Source organism: Xiphophorus maculatus, chromosome 22, assembly GCF_002775205.1.
Source record: "Xiphophorus maculatus strain JP 163 A chromosome 22, X_maculatus-5.0-male, whole genome shotgun sequence".
NCBI lineage: Eukaryota > Metazoa > Chordata > Actinopteri > Cyprinodontiformes > Poeciliidae > Xiphophorus > Xiphophorus maculatus.
In genome coordinates, this window is record NC_036464.1 from 1429447 (window position 1) to 1449203 (window position 19757).

At 39.2% G+C, this 19757-nt stretch overlaps 2 protein-coding genes across 6 annotated transcripts in view; one reads left to right on the forward strand and one right to left on the reverse strand.

Moving 5' to 3' along the window:
- cdh23 (cadherin related 23) overlaps positions 1 to 19757 on the reverse strand; it is a 188493-nt gene that overhangs the window by 24037 nt on the left and 144699 nt on the right. The window lies entirely within an intron of this gene.
- vsir (V-set immunoregulatory receptor) lies at positions 166 to 19110 on the forward strand. Of its 2 annotated transcripts, none has more exons than XM_014471434.2 (7): positions 166 to 355; positions 11085 to 11486; positions 11659 to 11709; positions 11790 to 11903; positions 12682 to 12709; positions 13518 to 13693; positions 16634 to 19110. In XM_014471434.2, the coding sequence occupies exons 1-7, from the start codon at positions 277 to 279 to the stop codon at positions 16669 to 16671; spliced, it is 888 nt and encodes a 295-aa protein (XP_014326920.1). In that variant the 5' UTR covers positions 166 to 276; the 3' UTR covers positions 16672 to 19110. The 2 variants fall into 2 exon arrangements, with proteins under 2 accessions (XP_014326920.1, XP_023183489.1); XM_023327721.1 differs by having other exon boundaries at positions 11793 to 11903.

A 19757-nucleotide genomic window follows, 5' to 3' on the forward strand; every position in this document is an offset into this window, starting at 1 on the left:
TAATAATTTTAGATGATTTTTAAAGTATATTTAGAATATGTAGATGTTTTATCCTTATTTTTTCTCGATGTTTTTGTGCTTCAGGAGATCCGAGCGAACAGCCAGAGAAGGGGCGTGGCTTAACCACTCCTCGTTTCACTAGAAACGCCCCTTTCTGCTCGGCTCTTCATTTTACTACGAGTGAAACGAGAACAGACGGAGAGCAAAGAGGTCCAACAGCTGAACACATTCTGCACTTCTGCTTCGTTTGGTTTTGTTTTTAAAGTCCTGCCGGCCATGGAGAGGCGACGGACTTCCGTTTGGCTGAGAAAGCCCATGTTTTGGATCGTCTGTTTTCTGGTTGCTGTTGCTGAAGGTGAGCGCGTAAATCCCGCTGACATCTGACCCTTTTAATACTTTCTAAACACCCCGCGGGTGTTAGGACTTGTTGTCACATTTAAGCCCTGAGGATTTATGACTTTTTTCATTATGTTATTGTAGAAACTTAGCAGAAGTTTTAATGTGTTTAGCAGTAACTCTACCCAGATGGTGTTTTAATGCTGACAGCTCCAGCCTGGTGTAACTTAACCACCTCCTCTCCTCTGAAGCTTTTTTTCTTCTTTTTTTTTCACAAACAGCTGCGCAGCATCACAGTTTATGCTGGAGTGCTTCTGTAAAAAACTCTGAGGTGAAAACATTTTCCACATTTCTCGGGTTGCTGCTGTTGTTTTGAGACGGAACATCTGGCGCGGAGCGGCTTTAAACGACCCTCCCTGCGGGGAACCAACCGAAACACATGCAGCACTTTGGGGCGACCTTTGTTTCTTTTCTTTTCTTTTTTTATCTACATGTCTAGAAATAACGGGAAAGGAGAAAGGCATTGCGGCATGCTGGCCCTAATGAGCAGCGGCTTTCTGCATATTTGGCCTTGTGCTGGAGGAGAGAGCTGAGCAGCTGGTGCCTCAGCAGGCGCTGTTATCACTCAGGCTCCATGGATAAGTCTATTTAGATATGCAAACTCAAAGGAGTTGATTCCTTCAAACACCTTAAATATGGGTAAAATTATCTCAAAGTACCAAAGAGTTGCTAAACTCACACACTGGGACACATTTAGGGGTCAGAAGTGAATGAGTGATGTTGACTGGGTCATCATTAACAATAATTTCATCCCTTTAAACGTCATTTCATTCCTGTAAACAAACAATTTCCCTCTGCCAGTGTGTGTTAGTTTATTTTTAAATAGAAATAATAATTAAAGTGCTCAAATTTTTTTTATTTTATTATCTTTTTTAAAACCATATTTCCATTTATCCATTTAGGGAGCCAATATTTCCCTACGGGACTCTTGGGTTAAATGATGGGCTCCATTGTGTTCAGGCTGCAGAATGGTTTGTTGTTAATGTTTGAAAAGTAGAATTCACATACATCCTAAACTTGCTGCTCAATTTCAATTTATTTTCTTACTACCAGTTTATGACCCAAATACTCAACTGCTTATATTTAGCTTCTGTCTGGACCAGTCGACATGTGCTGATCATGTTGCCCCTTTGTCACTGTTTGGTTATTTCATACCCAACTCTCCCAACTATGAAATGGTTTCATCTACCACTGCATTGACCATGAGGGAATCTGTCCCCACCAGTAGTTCCTATCTGTTTGTTTTTCCTGCTGATTTGTCTTAGGATAAAGGATAAAATTTAGATACTGTACAAATGAATTGTGCCAATATTAATTAATATGCAGTGTCCTAATCAAATAAATGAAAAAAAAATAGATGGCGTTGTGTCACTATGGATCTTGGTCATTGCTGAATCTGCATCTGAAGCTCCAGAAACGTGAACATCTTGTAGGACTGTTGTCTGTCTGTGTAATCTTTACAGAAATTGAATGTGGGCATGGTGAGACTCATGTGACGCATGTTGGAGTAGGCGGGCCTCGTTCAGATTTCCCACGAGTTCTAGATCTGTCCTAGATTTTTTTTTGTGAAAAATAAAAATCTCCTGACCTTGTGGAAGCCAACAGTTTCTCAAAAAAGCATTTATTTTGACATAAGGAAGGAAGTAGTTTCTGACTCGCCCGGTTGTGTTGACAAAATTGGCTAATAGACTTCTCAATAGATTGGCAAACCTCTAAAAAAAACTTTAGATACTTCTAAATCTTAGCCGCGTTAGAACTGTTAGGGATTTATGACCACAGAGACTATCTAATGATTGGTGTTCAAAACAGGAAAGTTGGAATTTGATTCAAACTTTAGAGAATCCTGCAGATATTGTTTAAAATACTGTTTTGAGTCACGAAACGTTACATTTGTGGAAAAAGTATCTCAGTATTTTTTTTTGGCACTAGAAGTTTAGATCTGATTATTTCTTTAAAATAAAGTTTCTCTGCTTGTGAAAAGTATAAATGGGAGTTTTTAGTTTGTCAGGAAATAAAATATAAAATCTCATTTTGGTCAAATATTGCTCATCATCCCATCTGGTGGGTTGCACCTTACAACACTGGTACCAAAATATCAGTAACTTTTAATGTGCCTCTTTAAAAGTCATTAGTATTGTAAGGACTCCAAAACATTAGCCCAAACATGTCTACACTGGGACATCCTGGGATTCAGGCTCCCAGTCTCTTTTTCTGAGAGGCTCCATTAATACATAACAAGACCGATTCGAAATGCCCTCACCCCGTTTCTGTGATCTCCTCTTTGTTTCCTTCATTTTAAGGCAATGATGAAAACAGTCGTTGCGCCTCTGCCAGTAATGGATTTCCACTCTGCAAGACCTGAGAGAAAGCCAGCTGCAATCAGAGGCTCTTTTCCTCCCAGATAAGCATTTAGCTTCTTGTTGCGGACAATGGCAGAGAAAAAAAGGAGTCGATGAAGAACATACAATGTACGGAGGTCCAAAAAGGCCACAATGTGAGAAGTAAATAGAGTAAATCATTACATGGTAACTGAAGTGTGTAAATAATTAATTTAAGTAGTCTATTAATAGTAATTGTCATTTATAAGATTTTATTAATAAAAACCACTAAAATATAAACATTTTAATCCATTGGATCACTAATGTTGTTCTGGTTAAGATAATTGGTCTGAAGGAGACTTACTGTGCAGGTCAACCAATCAGAAGCGAGGCTCCATTTAAAGAGCCACAGTGGCTGTTTGAAATATTTCACACAACAAAATAATTTCAGTTTATTTATTTAAATTGGTTCATTTTCAGTTTAATTTAAAGATGAGTAATATTAGTGATTATTTTTGATAATTTTTACATTTTGGTCCTTTAAAAATGATCAAACCACTGTTTCTCACAGGTTGTCTAAAATAATTGACTACATTCTGAAAAATGCTAAATAGTAAGAGGTAAAAGTTTGACCTAATAAGATTTCATTATTTTCAACTAAATTTTAATTATGACAAATATATTGAGGAAAGGATTTTGTAAATTGTGGCCTGTTTGACACTCCAAATGAACGGGACCAATTTTTTGGTCTGACTCTTATTTTGTAAGTAATTAGTTGTAAATGTTAAATTTTTAAGACATGGATGCTTACCTAAATTATTCATAACATCTATTTATTTTTAGTTTAGTTTCAATTCAAGAATATTCATTACATAGTGACACTTTCAGCACTCCATACATTACGAAACCACTCTAAGATTCTTTACTGCTTTGCTTCCTGTCCTGCTGCGGTTCTTGTTGTGCACACATCGATTCTGAGCTAAATGAGTGCATCTTTATTAGGGAGCAGGTTTCCGTAATCAATCTCATTGACGATAAGCCGCCTGCAGAGCGAGGGAGGAAGCTGGTGAATGATTGTGCAACAGTTGTGTGGGCATATCCTGCATGTGCTGCATTAGTAATAATAGGAGAGTGGAGGCGGGGGCACTTCTATTGTTTTGGGAGTTTTTTGCCTGCGATCATCTTTAAAGGTCTACATATTTGTCACGTTTAGCATGCAGCGATTTATGTCTTGATGTTACCACCAGTGACCTCCACGCTGCTGGGAACACTTTGTCCCCCATGTGGGTGATTTTTCTCAGCAGCCCAGGGTCACGGCATTAACCACAACGTTAGAGCCTTGACTGTTCAAGAACAACATGAAAAAACTATCTTTGGTGATCCGTGGTGAGATTTCATAGTGATAACCAAAGATACACAAAAACATGATCTAATTTCTTTAGTTTAAAGAAAAACTATGATTCCTACTTCCTCTAAATCATAAAACACAACAATTATTACAGCTGTAATGTCTAACATTTAATCTCAATTAATTTCAATACAGTTTATTTATCATCAGTTCACAGCAAATGTCATCACAAGTCGCTGTACAGATCCAGTTTATAAAATATAGTTTAATTAATCTATATAAATTCCAATTAGGGTGTAGTTGTTCTGTATTGCACTTAAATTCAAATCATAATTCCACCTGATAAAAGTTATCTATTTAGAGTCACTGACTTTGTGGCAGTCTCTCCTCCTCAGGAAGCATGTGGCGCCAGTAGAGCGTAACGACACTTTTTTAGCAAGTAGAAAACCACAGATTCATGTCTTTGTTGTTTTGACACACAGAATAAACAAAGAACAAAAAACATCACAAGTAATGTTAGTGTAGATTTGATTTTTCATTTTAGATTTCTGCCATCACCTTTCAAAGCTGCTGATTTTAGTTACTGAGGTGTTGCTGAATAAAGCCAGCTGATTGGCTGCATTTCTGCAGTTGTGGTATCATTATTATTCATATTTTGCAGGACTGGAAATCTTTGTACTGTACTAGGACTGTTTTTTTTGTACAAGTGGGACAGCTCCAAGGGAAGTGATTGGTGGCTTTGGATTGGTTGCTTTGCAGATGCCAGCCAACAGAATGTCAAGTAGATTAATGCCAAGATATTTCAGCTTCCTTTTTAATATTTTAGACAAAATCTGCAAATACGTACATTTCCCAAAAAATAATTTGGAGCTATATTAAAAAGAAAAATCTAGAAACAGATGAATCTTCAAATACTGAACCACAAATAGACACGAGTCTAATGTATGGTTTGAGGGAAAGCACCCAAAAATCACCTAATCACTGATGAAAAGATGTCCTGGTTTTCAGATTTCTTCACTGAAAATGGAAAATAAGTAACCTTAGGCAGATGTCGAGCTTTTCTGAACATGATGACCTGCTGACAGTTAACCACTTCCTACTGTGACTAAGATTCAAACACTTTCTGTTGCTGATCCCCTTTTTACTGTCATACTAGAAGTTTCTACCAGAACTCCTTCTGCTCTTTGTTCACGGAGCGGACACTCCTTCTGGTTTTGCCAACATCCTATGATGGGAAAGATCTGGGAATTAGTGCAATATGGTTGCGTTGGAGTAATTTAGAACATTTTGGAGAGATGAATATCCTTAGATGAGTCAGATATCAAACGCTTCAACTTTGAGAGTGAGAAAGCTGTCAGTGGCAACAGGTGTCAGCCAAACAAAGAGGGCCTGTTCCTGGGACCCCCAGGGGATCACAGGAGCAGAAATCTAGATATGAGAGAGCCAACAACAAATCTGTCAGAAACATTCTCCCTGCAGATATCAATTAGCTTGCTGTGTGTTTATAAGTTCTGGTGGATCAGAACAGTTCTGAGGTTGGTACAGGTAAACTACACTCACTTGGCATCTTCACAGCCTCCCTCCAAACGCCTCCCCACAAAAGCCCTGTCTTGTTGGAGTGATATCTCTGAAACACAATCTGTGTGAACCTGTGACCCTCTAATCTGAACCCATTTCAACCAGAAACTCAAGCCTTATGTAAATCAGGCGAGAAAAGGCAGCCGGGTTTGTGAGGAAGGCGGGGTGGGTGTGAAACAGAAGAGACGCCCCATTGTCCCGCAGAGCAGACAGGAACAGCCAGAGGATACCAGTTTCACCTTAATCACCCTCCACGCTCTTCCTATTGCTTCTCCTTGCACACAATAGCGATTGTAGAATTCAGCTGCCTGACAGGAAAATACTGCGAGGCACACACAGGATGTACACTTGACATGTATACACACATTCACGGATAGTCAAAGAGCAAAGGTTGCAGCATATTAAGCTACTGCACTTCCTTTCCAGCTGATTGTTAGCGAAACATTTTAAACTGCGTTTAAACAAGCTGCTGTGCTTCCTGATTTAAGCCCAAACCCCAGAATGCTTTCCTTGCTTGGAGCATGTGTGCATTCTCTGAAACTTAAACACACCATGTTCATGACCAAAGTCTAGTTAAATCCCAGGAAGTTGCTGAAACAGCTGTCTTGCCAAGCAAACTTTCAGATATGTTGCAATACGTCCCACGTATGCAGATTTTGGAAACACTTTAAATAAACAGTAAAAGAAGCATCATTCTAACTAACATGTATGTTTATGTGATTAAAACAAAGTGGTGCACAATTATACACTCTTTTAAACATTTTCTACAAATCTGCATCAGACTGCTGACCTGTCCAGGGTGTACATAAGCACCAGCACCACTACCGACCCCACTAGGGACAAGGGCATACAGAAAATGGATGGATGGATTTTCTACAAATTGAAATCAAGAATTTACATCTCTCCTTTCATCTGATGCCTCTGAGTAATAAGTTCATCCAGTTGCCTTCAGAAGTCCCATAGGTAGTAAGTCCAGCTTTGTTTGTTGGAGGATATTGGAGAACAAACAGCAGGAAGGGGAATCTGTGGACCCGATGCAGATTTTATGTAAAAGTGGTGAGAAGAAAGCCATAAGAAATCCTGTTTAAAGTTTGAAAGGAGCATGTTGGGGATAGCAAAAATGTGGAAGAATGTGTTCAGGTCTTCTAACAACCATCAACTCATTGAAGCATGGTGGTGGCAGCAGTATTCTATGGGGATGGACAGAGAATCTGGTCAGAGTTGGAGGGAAGGGAACAGGACGACCCTGGAAGAAAACCTGTCTGTAAAAGACTTCTGACTGGAGCGGTCAGCTGATTCTAGCAGAGGTACAATGAAAGGCAATTTGTGTGTTAGAGTGGCCCAGTCAAAGTCCAGACCTAAATCAAATTGAGAATCTGTTTCAAGACTTGAAACTGTATGCTCTTCATCCAAACTTACTCAGCTTGATGTAGCTGAGTAAGATCAGCTTGTTAAAATTAAAAATGTGGAAGAGTGCATGTGCTTTTTAGATTTTTATGTGTGAACGTTTAGAAAAGTCTCTGATGGAGTGAGCTAATTCATAATGGATGGTGCAGGTAAGACTGCAGTAACTGTAAAAAAAATTGAGATTTTAGCTGTGAGGAGAAGACAGGGGGACGTTTTCAGGAGCCGAAGAAACTCAGGAAGGAAGTCCACTCCTCAAACTCACCGCTGGCCGCTCTCCTCCCTCCACATCTACATATTCAGACACTTACTGTAACTTGTGACTTAAACTATTACTATTCCTCATACTTCTCTATTGATGCTGCTCGCCCCCTCACTTTTTTTGTAGTTGGCTCGTACACACTTCCACATACTCTTCCTGTCCTTGCAGCACGTTGCAGTTTTGAATGCTGCACCGACTCTGTAGTCTGCTGCAGACACAGGCAGGTTTGCTCTGTTGGTTCTTTACATTGGCTGTGCCTGTCATTTATTTCACTGAGATATTCGAGAAGTTCTAGAGTGGTCAAGTGTCTGCGCAGGTGTCAGACTGCAGCTTCGGTCAGACGTTTATTTTGTTTCAGCAAAAATAAAGTCATGTTCATGAAAATACACAACCTCTAATGCTTTTTACTGCAAGTACGTATAAAGAAGTTAAAACAGGATGTGGTTAAAAACAGAACTCATGAGTGAGACAGGTACAATATGTAAGAGGGGCTCACAGCTGTCATGCACTTCCTGATGTTTGAAAATACAAATATGTGCAGATAAACTGCTATTGCATCACAACACCACAACAACCCAACATGTTTATTAGCGCTATATGGTAACATCATTCCACTGTGTTATTTTCATTGGTATCACATACTAAATGAGAAACTTTGGCTCCAGAGGAGCTCAGTGTTTGTTTCAGTCAGCAGACGTTGCACCATTTCTAACTGCGGCTTGAAGCCACAAAATGGAGAAAACAAACCGTGTTGACCCAAAGGCAGGAAAAAACGCGAAAGCAGCAGAATCTGGTCATGAAATGCCGAGTTTTGACTCTGGATCGCTGCACAGTAAAATATTCTGGGTTATTTTCAAAACCCATTTGCTGTGTAGAAGATGTTGGGTTTTAGGTTGGGTTGGTTTGACCAAATATTGGGTCAAAAATCATAACTCAAGAGTTGGGTCAGAAATTTACTCTGCAGATTGAATAATTCTGTTGGGTCAGTGGTTGGGTATATTCAGATTGTTTTTACATGGTGACATTTAAAATAAATATTTATTTTTTATCCAGATATAGTGGTATAATAACCCTTGTGTTGGGTTATGAGTTGTAACCCAACCTTTGGTTGCCATAACCCAGCGTTGGGTCGGTCCATATTTGATCCAGCACTGGGTTACAAGTTGGGTTGTTTTTACCCAGCAGTTTTTGCAGCATGCTAAGATTACTAGTTACTACAGAGGTTTGTTTGTGGTGTTATGTCTGTGACATGTTGTGGTATCAGGCATGAATTCCATCTTCTAAATAAAGATGTGATTCACTAAATAAATAGAGTTTTACTTCTTCATTTTTTAGCAGAACCTGATCTGTCAAATCCAGACAGTTGAGACAAGAAGAAACATTTGAGTGTTTAGTCCTGTTTCAAAACAAATCCAGATATTTAGCAGCATCTATATTACAAACTATGAAGAGATTAATAATTCATTAGCTTGTCCAATTATTTCATATTCCAACAGTTTTCAGTAGGGGTTTAAAATCAAGTGATGGCATAGTAACTCTAATTTTTAACACCTGCAAACCCAAAAATAGATTCTCGTTTTTTGCTACCACTGCTGTTTGGGTGGATGAAAGCATCAGTGAATGCTGTTTATGTTACAAAAGGTGGCAGCTCTTGTATTTTTGTCTACAACTTTCAATCAGGAGAACCAAAATGCTGCAGCACATATGATTAAATGTGGTTGAGGCTTCTTCAAAGCTAGCTTGTTGGCTAGCTGGAGAATGTTTTGTTAGCTAAGAGGATTATTCAAAAACTACTTCCTTTCTTATTTCAAAATGAGATTTTTACGCTTCCATGATGTGAAAAGGCTTCTTTCCCCTTACATATTTCATGCTTTTGGTTTTGGTCCTACTTAATTATTTCAGATCAACAAATTTTGTCACAAGACAAAAATAATGTAAAAGCTAATTTAATTTTAAATGATCATTTAACTTAAAATGTAACATTTATGTTTGGAATTATTAAATCATGAACAAATTGTGATGCTTTTATACCAGCAACACGCAAGCCTGGTAAGGGCTGAAACTGCAGTCAAGAAACCACTTAAGTGGATTCTTGACTGCAGAATCCAGTCAAGCAGCATTTCTTGCTGCTTGGCCTCAAGCAGCAAGAAATGTTTCTCCTAAAAGAAAATCAAGAACTGATGGGAGGATACAGCTATTAGTCAGTCAGGGTCCACATTTGCCAAAAAAACTTTGAATCATAACAAACCTTTGGAAAAACATTCTGTTGACTGAAGAGAAACATGTAGATGGTGTCTAAAGTTCACACACTCTTTTGGATTCATGGATCATTTAGTTTCTTACATGCAGCCAAAATGATTTGATTTCCTTTTCCCCAACATGTTGAAACTGCTTTCACATTTCTCTGATATGTAAATTCATTATGGCATAAGATCTTGTTACAATCGTACCTGTTGAGGTGTATTTTTATGTTCTTTCTGGCTCTTTCAGTTTTGGGATCTCAAGTTTCTCAGACTCCTGATGGTTATCTTAATCCTTTTTTCCACTGAAAGATTTTATCCTGTTCAACCGGCAATAAACCAGCAAAAAACATCCCACCAATAACAGCAGAAGTGAGGTGGTAATGTAGCAAAATGCTCCCAGGATGGAAACCCTGATCTCTGCTTTTCAGAATTACTTTGGAAGTTTTAATTCTGAAGATTTTTATTTGGTTCTGTGCAACTTCCTAATGTAAATTCCCTTAATATTTATTCTGAAAAATCTAGTTCTTGCAGGGATAAAATACCCTCAACAAAATGTGACTTTTTGTTTTTCCTGCAGAGTTATTCTTCATCATCTTTAATCTATAAATATTGGGGAGTTTTTTTCCCCTTCCTCTCAGGTTTTTTTTGTTTTCCACTGCACACAAACACCTTCTTTCTTTCACAATCATTTTCCAATTTTAGTCTTCAGCCCAAATACATAGAGTGCCTTGAAAAAGTAATTCTAACACCTCAACTCTTTCACATTTGTTCATGCTAAAAATGCAACAATCGATGAATTCTATTAGGATTTTTGGTGATAGACCTAAAAGTACTTCATAGTTGTTTGCAGTTTGCAACAAGCCGTATAAGTGACAAACATATGGAAATACTTTGGTCAGATGAGATTACATGCAAAGTCAACAAAAACTGAACTCATTATGTTGGTGAAACATGATGTTTTTCAGCATCGACAGGGAAGCTGGTTTGTATGGAGCTCTGCATCCAATCTGACTGAGTTTTATGTGTTTTGCAAATAAAAGTCTCACAATGTTTAAAGCTGCATAGAAGAACACCAAAGAAACTTCAAGCTGTAAAAACAATGTTTTAGTTTTCTTAGAAATTACAACTATACCCTACTTTGAGCATTTCTGATATGCAAAATTTTAATAAAATACATTTGACAGAATGTAAAAAAACGCCGTATAAAGTCAGTTTATCCTTCCTTTTCTGTTCTGTGTCTCAGTTTTCACCTAAACAGAGACACAGTACAGCTGCGCTGTAAACATTCATACCTGAAGTTAGGACGGTCAGTTAACTAAGACATTGTTTGGATGTTGGGGGAGAACCAGAACAGCCAGAATAACCCACACAAAACATGCAGGGTCCATACTACTCATATTGGATCAAAGCAAAAGTGACAACTCTCCCACAACCGGCTTTGAAATAAATCCATCTTTTTAAAATTATGTTCAATTTAACCTTTATTTTACCAGGAAGTACAATTAGACTCATCTGTTTTTGTCTTCTCTCTCCAGCGAAAGTGGCACCAAGCCACTCCAGCTCCCCACTGACCGTGTCCTCTGCCCACCGGTACTACACCTGTCCAGAGGGGGTGACTGCCAAGCTAGTGTGCAACCAGAAAAATGCCAACTTACATCCCGATCACCACGTAAGGGATCTCTGGCTCTTCACGCCCCACACCGACCTGCACTGTAAAAAAGGGGAAACTCCACGCAATGTCAGCCATAAACCCCGCAACTCGAATCTAGGAGTGGAGATGAACTATACGAATGAAAACATGTGGGTGATTCTCAGGAATGTGACCCACGCCGACCAGGGCCGCTACTGCTGCATAGCCCTGGACGTTAAGATCGATCACAAGCAACAAACAGCCCAGCAGAGTACCCACAGCCACATTATTCTTCAAGTTACACCAAGTAAGCAGAGCAAGCAGGCTGGACATACAATTTAAAATTACTGAGGGTCTTACAAGTTTTATCTCATCCCAGCTCCAGATTTTTTATCTGCTTATAGTCTAATGAACTGTTTGATGTATAGTAAAGTAAAGTGGCCCAAGAACTCATTCTTGTGAATATTTTATTTTTTTAGAGAGAGACGGGGTGACCAGCTGCACGTTCTGGGATCCCACACCTCCACCAGGTATGAAACTAACTCAGGCCTTTAAAAGCAGAATATGACTGCAAAGTTATTCTGTTTTTAAATTCTTTCTTTTCCTTCAGCAGCCTCGGTGCCCGTGGCTTTAGCCTTAGCTGCTTGCATTCTGGCTCTGCTGTCGCTGCCTCTTATTCTGGTCCTGGTCTACAAACAGCGAGAGAATTCACGGTCAAACAGACGTATGTACTACACTGCAATGCACTGCTGTGAAAAATTACTTGCCTTCTTACAGAATTCTTGTCTTTGCTTTCTGGCACCCTTGTTTCAGGGACATATTATATATTATTAAGGAAAAACATTGTGAAAAAGTAGGCTTTACTCCTGGAGGGAACAAAAACCATGAAGCTTCTGGAATGTCTTCTACATCCCTGTGGAGGAAAAGTTTTAATTTAGACACATTGGAAGGTTTATGTTCATAAACAGATATTTTTAGGGTTATGCCAGAGCATAACATGTTATTTAAAATCTTTAAGCCTACTTCATGTTGTCAGACAGATTCTATTTATGTGATTTCATAATTCTCCTGTCTGAGAGTAATATGGTGGCATATTGGTGGAGCCACAGGCTGGCTCCACCAACCAGCCTATGGTTGGTGGAGCTGAAATCACCATTAAATCATCAATAGAAAAGGTGGGGAGTTGTACTTCCACATTGGGTCAGGTTGGTTTGGATTGCTTCTCTTTCACCTAATAAATAAAAAATCAGATTTTTAACATTTAACTGTGCCAAAATCTTCAAATCATAAGACTTCTGTAAGTTGGTGAGCAAATATTCACAGCAGAACACAAACTCAGAAAACGTCTATATGTTTTAAAGCCGGGTTTCCCAAAGTGCTCGGTGTGACACGTTTCCTGTGGCTGTGGTGGATTAACTCTAGTTCACACAGTAGGAAGCGCATTCACTCTGCTGTGCTTCAGGTCAGTCACAAAGGCTCATTTCCTGTTTCCTCTCTCCCAGGTGGACAGGAGCTGGTGCGGATGGACAGGTACGTTTTCCCACAGCGTATCGAAACAAAGTCGCTCCTCAGAACGGGTGCTCGCCGTTTCATTCCTTTGGGGTTTTTGTGGCCAATCTTTTGGGGTTTCGTACAGTGTGTGTTCATTTTTGTACTTTAACAACTCATGAAGTATTTTTCTGTGATTACGGTAATCATTGTTTACCACAAGGAAATATGGTGACGTGACTCCAGTAAATATCATGCACCAGTGGGAGCTCTCTTAAGGGTTATTTTGGTTCAGTATCTAAGAGTCAAACGGTAATCAGAACAACAATCAAAGGAAATGGGGGTTAATATAAATTCTTTAGAAGGCAATGTATGACTAAATTAAAGCTTAAGTTATATTTCAGTAGCTGTAAAATAATGTATCTGCTACATTGATAAAAATACTTGAGTACAATGGAAGATAATCTGAAATACAATGTTTGGGTCCATGGAGGAGCAAAATGGAGAAGAGTGGGAATAATTTGGAGTCTCACATAACAGTGGTAGGATTATAAAAGCATGTACATGAAAACACCACAATGTTGTCATGACAACAGGTATTGCAAAACTGGTCATTTTAACCGAGTGATCCTGTTTGACCAGAATAATGAAGTTCTTTTAGGATTATTTTACAGAAATTACATTTATGTGTGGATTGTTTGGGGCATTGTTTTGTCATTTACTATTCACTAATTTATTTACTACAAAGAGACAAACATTAGGCGTCTGTCCTGAGGAACAGATGAGTTTTGAAACAGAGCTGTGAGTCACGCTGTGGTTTCTTACAAACTTCTCCTTCTTGTGTGTTTAGTGAAGCTCAGGGCCACGAGAATCCAGTGTTTCTGATCGGATCCCCACAGATAAAGACCCGGACTGTTTCTCAGATCATGACCCGTCAGCCCTCTGAGACCAGTCGCCACTTATTGTCGGACCCGGGAACGCCCCTCTCTCCTCCCGCACATGGTGACGTTTTCTTCCCATCCGAAGGTAGGAACAGAAGGAATCTGTGCCTTCATATTGTGACTGCAGTTGAAAAGAAAAAAACAAGTCTGTTTGGAGATAAAAGAAAATGTAACAGACTTTTGGAGTAATAGTTGAATCATTTCTTGATTCTGCATCCAGTGGAACTCCATCAGCATCCCATGTCTTGCCTTAGTGACTTTGTCCAGCTGAAGTTTTACAATCTACTAGATTGTGAGGAAATTTGTGGCCCAACAGTCCAGCTTTGATTAATCCAACCACAATACAAGTTCTGATTTTTTGACCCTCCTCCTTCGTCCAACATATGGCAGTGTTACAGGCTCTCAGCACGTTGGCAGCCTCCCTGACCCTGATTCATGTCAGACAAACCTTTAGTTCTATAATGCAGTAGATATCTTGTGCCCTTCTCCTGACTGATACTTTTGGAAAGTAAATTATTTGGAAACTGAATGAAAAATACCTAAATGATGAAAAGGAGTAAATGTGAGGAAACTCCTGCTGAACCTTATTTCAGGTTAAACAGGTTCATTTGTACCTGGAGCCAGGTGTGAACTGAACAAGACTGAAATGGATCAATAGGAGCTTCAGAAAGGTATTAGTTTAGGGTTTGTACATTTATGCATGAATCCTCCCAAACAGATTTTTTTTGTTTTTCAGGTGTGTACAGGATATATGATGCATTAAAGGAAAGAAAGATTGTCTCGTTTTATTTATATTACAAAATACAATCATTTTAAAATTATTGGTGTTCTTATTGCAAGTATTATAATTGTACCCACATATGACATCCTCCAAATGTATTTTGTCAATTTTTGCTCATTAATCCTTAATAAATATTGTAAAAGGGTTTTAAGAGGAGAAAAATCAAGCAGCACTTTCTGAAAGTCTTTAAGTTCCTTGCAGAAAAGTGTAAGCTTGCAATGTAAAGCGTAGATCCGGTTTCGGGTTGATTTAAATTCTAGGTTTTCTAGGTCAAGACTCTGGCTGAGTCATAAATGACTTTCAAAGTTAACCAGCAGACTACCCCGGTGGATTTAATCTCATCTTTCAGCTCATCTGCCTGACCTGACACAGTTTACCTTCAGCTCTAAATCAACCTTTGAGTCTTTAACCGAATCCTCTCTACTGAATCCTCGCTGCCATGCTGGGTTTTATTGAGAAAAAAGAAAAATGACAAAAGATTGCTTTAATGATTACATATTCTTTTAGGCTAGATTCTCTTTTGAAAAGTCAGACAAACTTAGCATTTTCTTTAAAGAAAACTCCCCACTGTCTTCCCACTAAACTGCAGAGTTCTGCTGGTTCTTGTCTTTCTGTTGGACCTTCAGATTTTTTACTTTGGCCAAACTGAGGCGACTGAAGAACCACAGATCCAATCAGGCTCCATCAGTTCAGTTCTCACTGTCATAAATGACTGGAAAACTAAATAAGAGAACATTATCATTTAGTTCATCTTTTAAAAAACAACATTTTGTTCTACATGATGCAGTGAGGAACTAATTTGTACGTGTAGAAGTTTTCAGATTCACTTCTTCCTCAAGCTACCAACAGCGGTGCTTGCAGCATCGCGTGAAGGTATTGCACAAGGTAATGAGTCAGAAAGTTTAAATTTCAAAATCTAGAGTCTGATGCAATCCAGTACGACTATGACTCCATCAATATCAGCTGAAATATCCTGTCTTGCAAAAAAAAAAATTCACGTTCACACGTTAAACATCCTGGCAGATGCTGATAAAGCTGACAGGTTTAACTTGTCTGTCACATCCACCTCTAGGAGAGCTTCTTCCCATCAGATGTCATTTTCTGTCTACTCAGTTTTCAGCCCAACATCCTCTTCTGTTGCTTTTCCCTGACCGAACATAGAACATCAAACCTTAGGAACGTGGAAGAGTTTCCATTCCAGCTGTGTTTTTTTAAATCTACGGGCACCTGGGCAGACGGATTATTGAACTTCCTTGAAGACATATCTCAGCAGATGAAAGACTTGCTCTACAGCAATTCAAAAAGAATACCAGGCAGTGCAGAGGTCTGTGACCCACATTGTTGCTCTCTGCAGTACGCTCTAGCAGGCTCTTCATTACTTTAACTGATTTGTAACTCCTGATTTAATATCAATGTTCCTTTTTAAAATGACAAATAACTACAGACTACAAAACACCTCTGATGGTGTTCTGTGGTTTCTGGTACAGAGATGTTAGCAGCAGATCATCAAAGTCATGGAAAGTTTGATCAGCACATCCCGTAGATTCTCATTTGGATATTGTAACGAGTGAGTTTTGTGAGGTAAAACTGGGTAAATTCAGTTTGCTTATGCAGTTCCTGAAGTTTTGGCCTGAGCTACAATTTCTCTTTCATGTAGCAGAACTACACAACACTACATTTCCTGTTGCTTTCTACTGCAACAGGGAAGGTTCAAATATTTTTAATACCTTGAAAAATGAAGTATTCTGAATCATGAAGGATTTCCGCTGACATATCTCTTCCAGATGTTTTGTAGAACTACATACACTGAGGTTTGGTGCTGTGAAGAATCTTCAGCTTTCGTCTTCATCATTTTGGTCCTTCTGACTTTCAGCTTTGCAGAGTTTAACATGAACTTCCCTGTTATCTCAATGTTGCAACTCTGGGTTCGACTCTTGGTTCTGCTTTTTTCTCTCTTTTTTACAGTTTCCAGCAAAACACCAGTCATTCTGTGAATGTTATCAGTCTGTGTCTGCCCACGTTTGAATCGATGTGGTGAAAAAAAACGTGAAACACACAAATGTTGTCATTCGCTTTTTGGAGAGTTCTGTCATATTTGTCCAGGAAGTGCAGTGCTGAATCTGCAGACGCCTTCATATGTTATTTCACATCTGTCAGCAGAATGTCTCAAAGTGATTGGTTTTTTTGTGGATGCCACTGATTTCTATGTCCTCACTTGTTTTTTTCACTTGTTTTCCTTTTCAGACGTCATCCCTGAGAATCCAGACCTGGTGCAGATTTAAAGCCCGTTCTTCACCTAAACTGTTGCCCTGGAAAGATTCCTGCAGCTCTTCTGTTCTTCCATTCATTTTAATACCAATACTATCCTCATGAGCTCTCTCACAATAACTGCATAAACACGTATTGTTCCTGTCTGGATTTGTCATCTGTTCATTGTCTGGACTGCAGGAGGGAGGAGCGCTGCGTTTCTGACCCACATACCATTTCCACCTGCAACAACATCTGCAGGCCAACAGGTTGCATCTGATCACAGACCTGCCTCTGCTGGTGTCTTTTGTTAACCTTGTGAGAAGTGTTGAAAGTGGGAGTCTTGCTATAAGCAGGCAGAGAGTGATCTACTCAGCTTTTACAGAAAATCATTTAAGCAGCAAGTTCTTGTGAGCTCAAATCCCCACAGAGTTCAAATCGCCTGAACTCTGCTCTCTGTCATGTGAACTTTCTAGGTGGTCAAATTTATACCGTCAAACCTCCTATTGTGAATGCAGCAGTTTTCTTTTGCTGGTCATTAGAGAACTGTCAGATAAACAGTTTCATAAAATCACCTGTCATTATAGAGTTCATGTTCAGGAATCAAACCAACAGACTCTGAAGCCCCTTTCAAAACTCTTAAAGCAGAACTTTTGGCCATCTATCTGTTTTCTGAAAGGACCAAAGCAGCAAGAAGGGTTAAAGTCAACCCACCACTGTTATACTTCTCAGCTTCCAAACAAGGAATCAACAGGACTTATGTAAGGGTTAGCTGGCATTGACGGCCTCTTTTACAAAATACTTCAAGCAAAGACTGTGACATCGTCTGGCTGGGTTTTTCTGTAAGGACTGGAGAGGTAAAAGGGGTTTGATGTTAGTCAAACTACAACTCTGAGTTGCCAAGCGAGGTAACAATGGCACTGAAAAGTTGACAAGATTAACAGGATGTAGCCATCAACTCTTTCATCAAACAGTTCAAAGCCAGAACTTGTGGCTCCAAGGTGGTAAAGGTGGCAGGAATAATTCTACCGTTTTCTGCCAAGCACAGCAGAAATACTCGCCGTACCAAAGGGTTCGGGCTTTATGGCTCCACAGCGTTATGTAGCTACAGTCTTATTTTACAGACAGACAGACTCAGATGCTCATTTGTCATGTTTGTGTTTGCTAACAGAACCACCAATCAAAGTTGCGACTATACCTCAACTGTCGACTTGTGTGAGGTTTATTGTCTTTGTGGGGTATGATGTAGAGCTTGTAAACATCAGTCTGTGCCACCAGATGAACACAAGATTTAACATAAAACCAAACCAAGCACTTAATTCAGACTGGGAGAGGCACCCAGTGGGGGCGTGACGGAGCCACTGGTGCTCAGTGGGCAGATGAGTCTGGTGCAGGTTGTTCAGGGCAGAACACATTGGTGTAAGACAAAAACTGTGCTCGTATTATTTTCTATTGAATTTCCAATAGAAAGGCACCGATGTGCATCAGAGGCACCAGTTGGTCCCATGGCACTCCCCAATATCCATTCCCCAGCAAGTAGAAACTTATGGCAATAAGTTCTACTGAGAGGTTGTTTTATGATAGAACTGTTTTGTGAAAGAGGTTTTAGGTGTGATAAGACCAAATATTCTCCAAAACGTGGCATTACATTTCTTTTTGTATGATTTCTTCTCTGCATTCCTTTCTGCCTTTGTGCTACCTCAGACAGACCTGAGTACCGCTTCTGTTTCTCTGAATACTTTCCTTCCGTCCTGTACTTTTACAACTGCATCATAGCCTTAAACATACTTGCATAATTAAAAATATATTTCATTTTTAGAGGAAGATTTAATTGTTGTCTCTGTGTATAATTATGGAGAAAAAAATCATTTATTTTTCTTGAATGTAGCCTCACAGATACTACCGCAACAAACAAAAGAAAAATCTTCCAGGAGTTTAACTCACTGCCACTTCCTCTGGATTTCACTGTGTTTATGTCTATCAGGGTAAAGGTTCAATCCTACTTTTTTATGTGTGCAATGAGGTCTGATAAGCCAAAACTGTAAAATACTTTGAGCAAAAGGTTTGAAATGTCAGTCGTAGCAACACTGAGATGTTGCTGCATCACTTTGCCCACGTGACTTTGTTAACCCACTTTTAGTGTTATTTTTAATCTGGGGTAAAATGCATACAGCGGATGCCAAGCGGAAATCATCTGAAGAAGAAAATGTTTAACAGGTTTATAGGACAGAGTAACAATTTGTTTTGTTTAGACATGAGCCTGCTCACGAGTTTGTGGCTGGATATTTGAGTGTAAAGAAGGGATTAAAGTTTTAAGAATTGATTTCTGGTGAAAAATAATTTTTGTACGCTTGATGACTTTTATATTGTACCTGTGTGTTTTTATACTGTAAAAAGCTTGCATGACGGGATATTTCTTGCTTTTAAACAGCCCTGTTGGTATTCTGTACAATAAAAACGAAACTCTCGAAGCATTGTGTGCCGTCTGTGAAGTCCTTGTTCCTCTCAAATGACAGATCTACAAAACCACTTCTCTACACGGACATGCTGCTGTCCAGGGAGTCGTAGCAGATAAAACAAGGCTGTTCCACTTGTGTGCCTCTGAGATGCTGTTCACCAGAGAGGGGCAGGCACAGAGGACAGAAACCGATGAAAACAATGTTTTTATAAGAGGAGCCAGAGCTAGAAGGTCTTCTCTGCACATTAACAGGAACCTTATTTATCTCACGATTTGGGCCACCCACGTCCTGAAGGGTATAGCAGCAACGTCTCTTATCTTAACAGACGCATCAAAAAAGCTTTTTAAAGAGAAAAGGCAATGTTCACTGTTGTCTTTTAGGAACTACGTCTTGTGGTTTTCCTGTTGACAAAACAACGAGCTTCCTGAGTCTAAGCTGCCAGCTTGAACTGCCTTCAATTTTCTGGGGTATCCGTGTTCATATGTGTACTATTTGCTTTATCTTACATAGAGTGTGATGAGTACCGAGTCTTCCATTGAGTAAACGTAGAAATTAAGTTTTGTAGGAATATACTGTATATGAAGTAAAGAAATATTGGCAGGAAATTAAGGGGTTAAAAATGATAACTTGGTAATAATTTTGTGATGGAGGAAGAGGAAGTT

Excerpts from the sequence above, each read along its gene's own strand:
- vsir (XM_014471434.2), top strand. The coding sequence starts at position 277 with ATGGAGAGGCGACGGACTTCCGTTTGGCTGAGAAAGCCCATGTTTTGG. Across the intron at positions 356-11,084 it reads TCTGGTTGCTGTTGCTGAAG|CGAAAGTGGCACCAAGCCAC; the intron begins GTGAGCGCGTAA and ends TTCTCTCTCCAG. Across the intron at positions 11,710-11,789 it reads GGATCCCACACCTCCACCAG|CAGCCTCGGTGCCCGTGGCT; the intron begins GTATGAAACTAA and ends CTTTTCCTTCAG.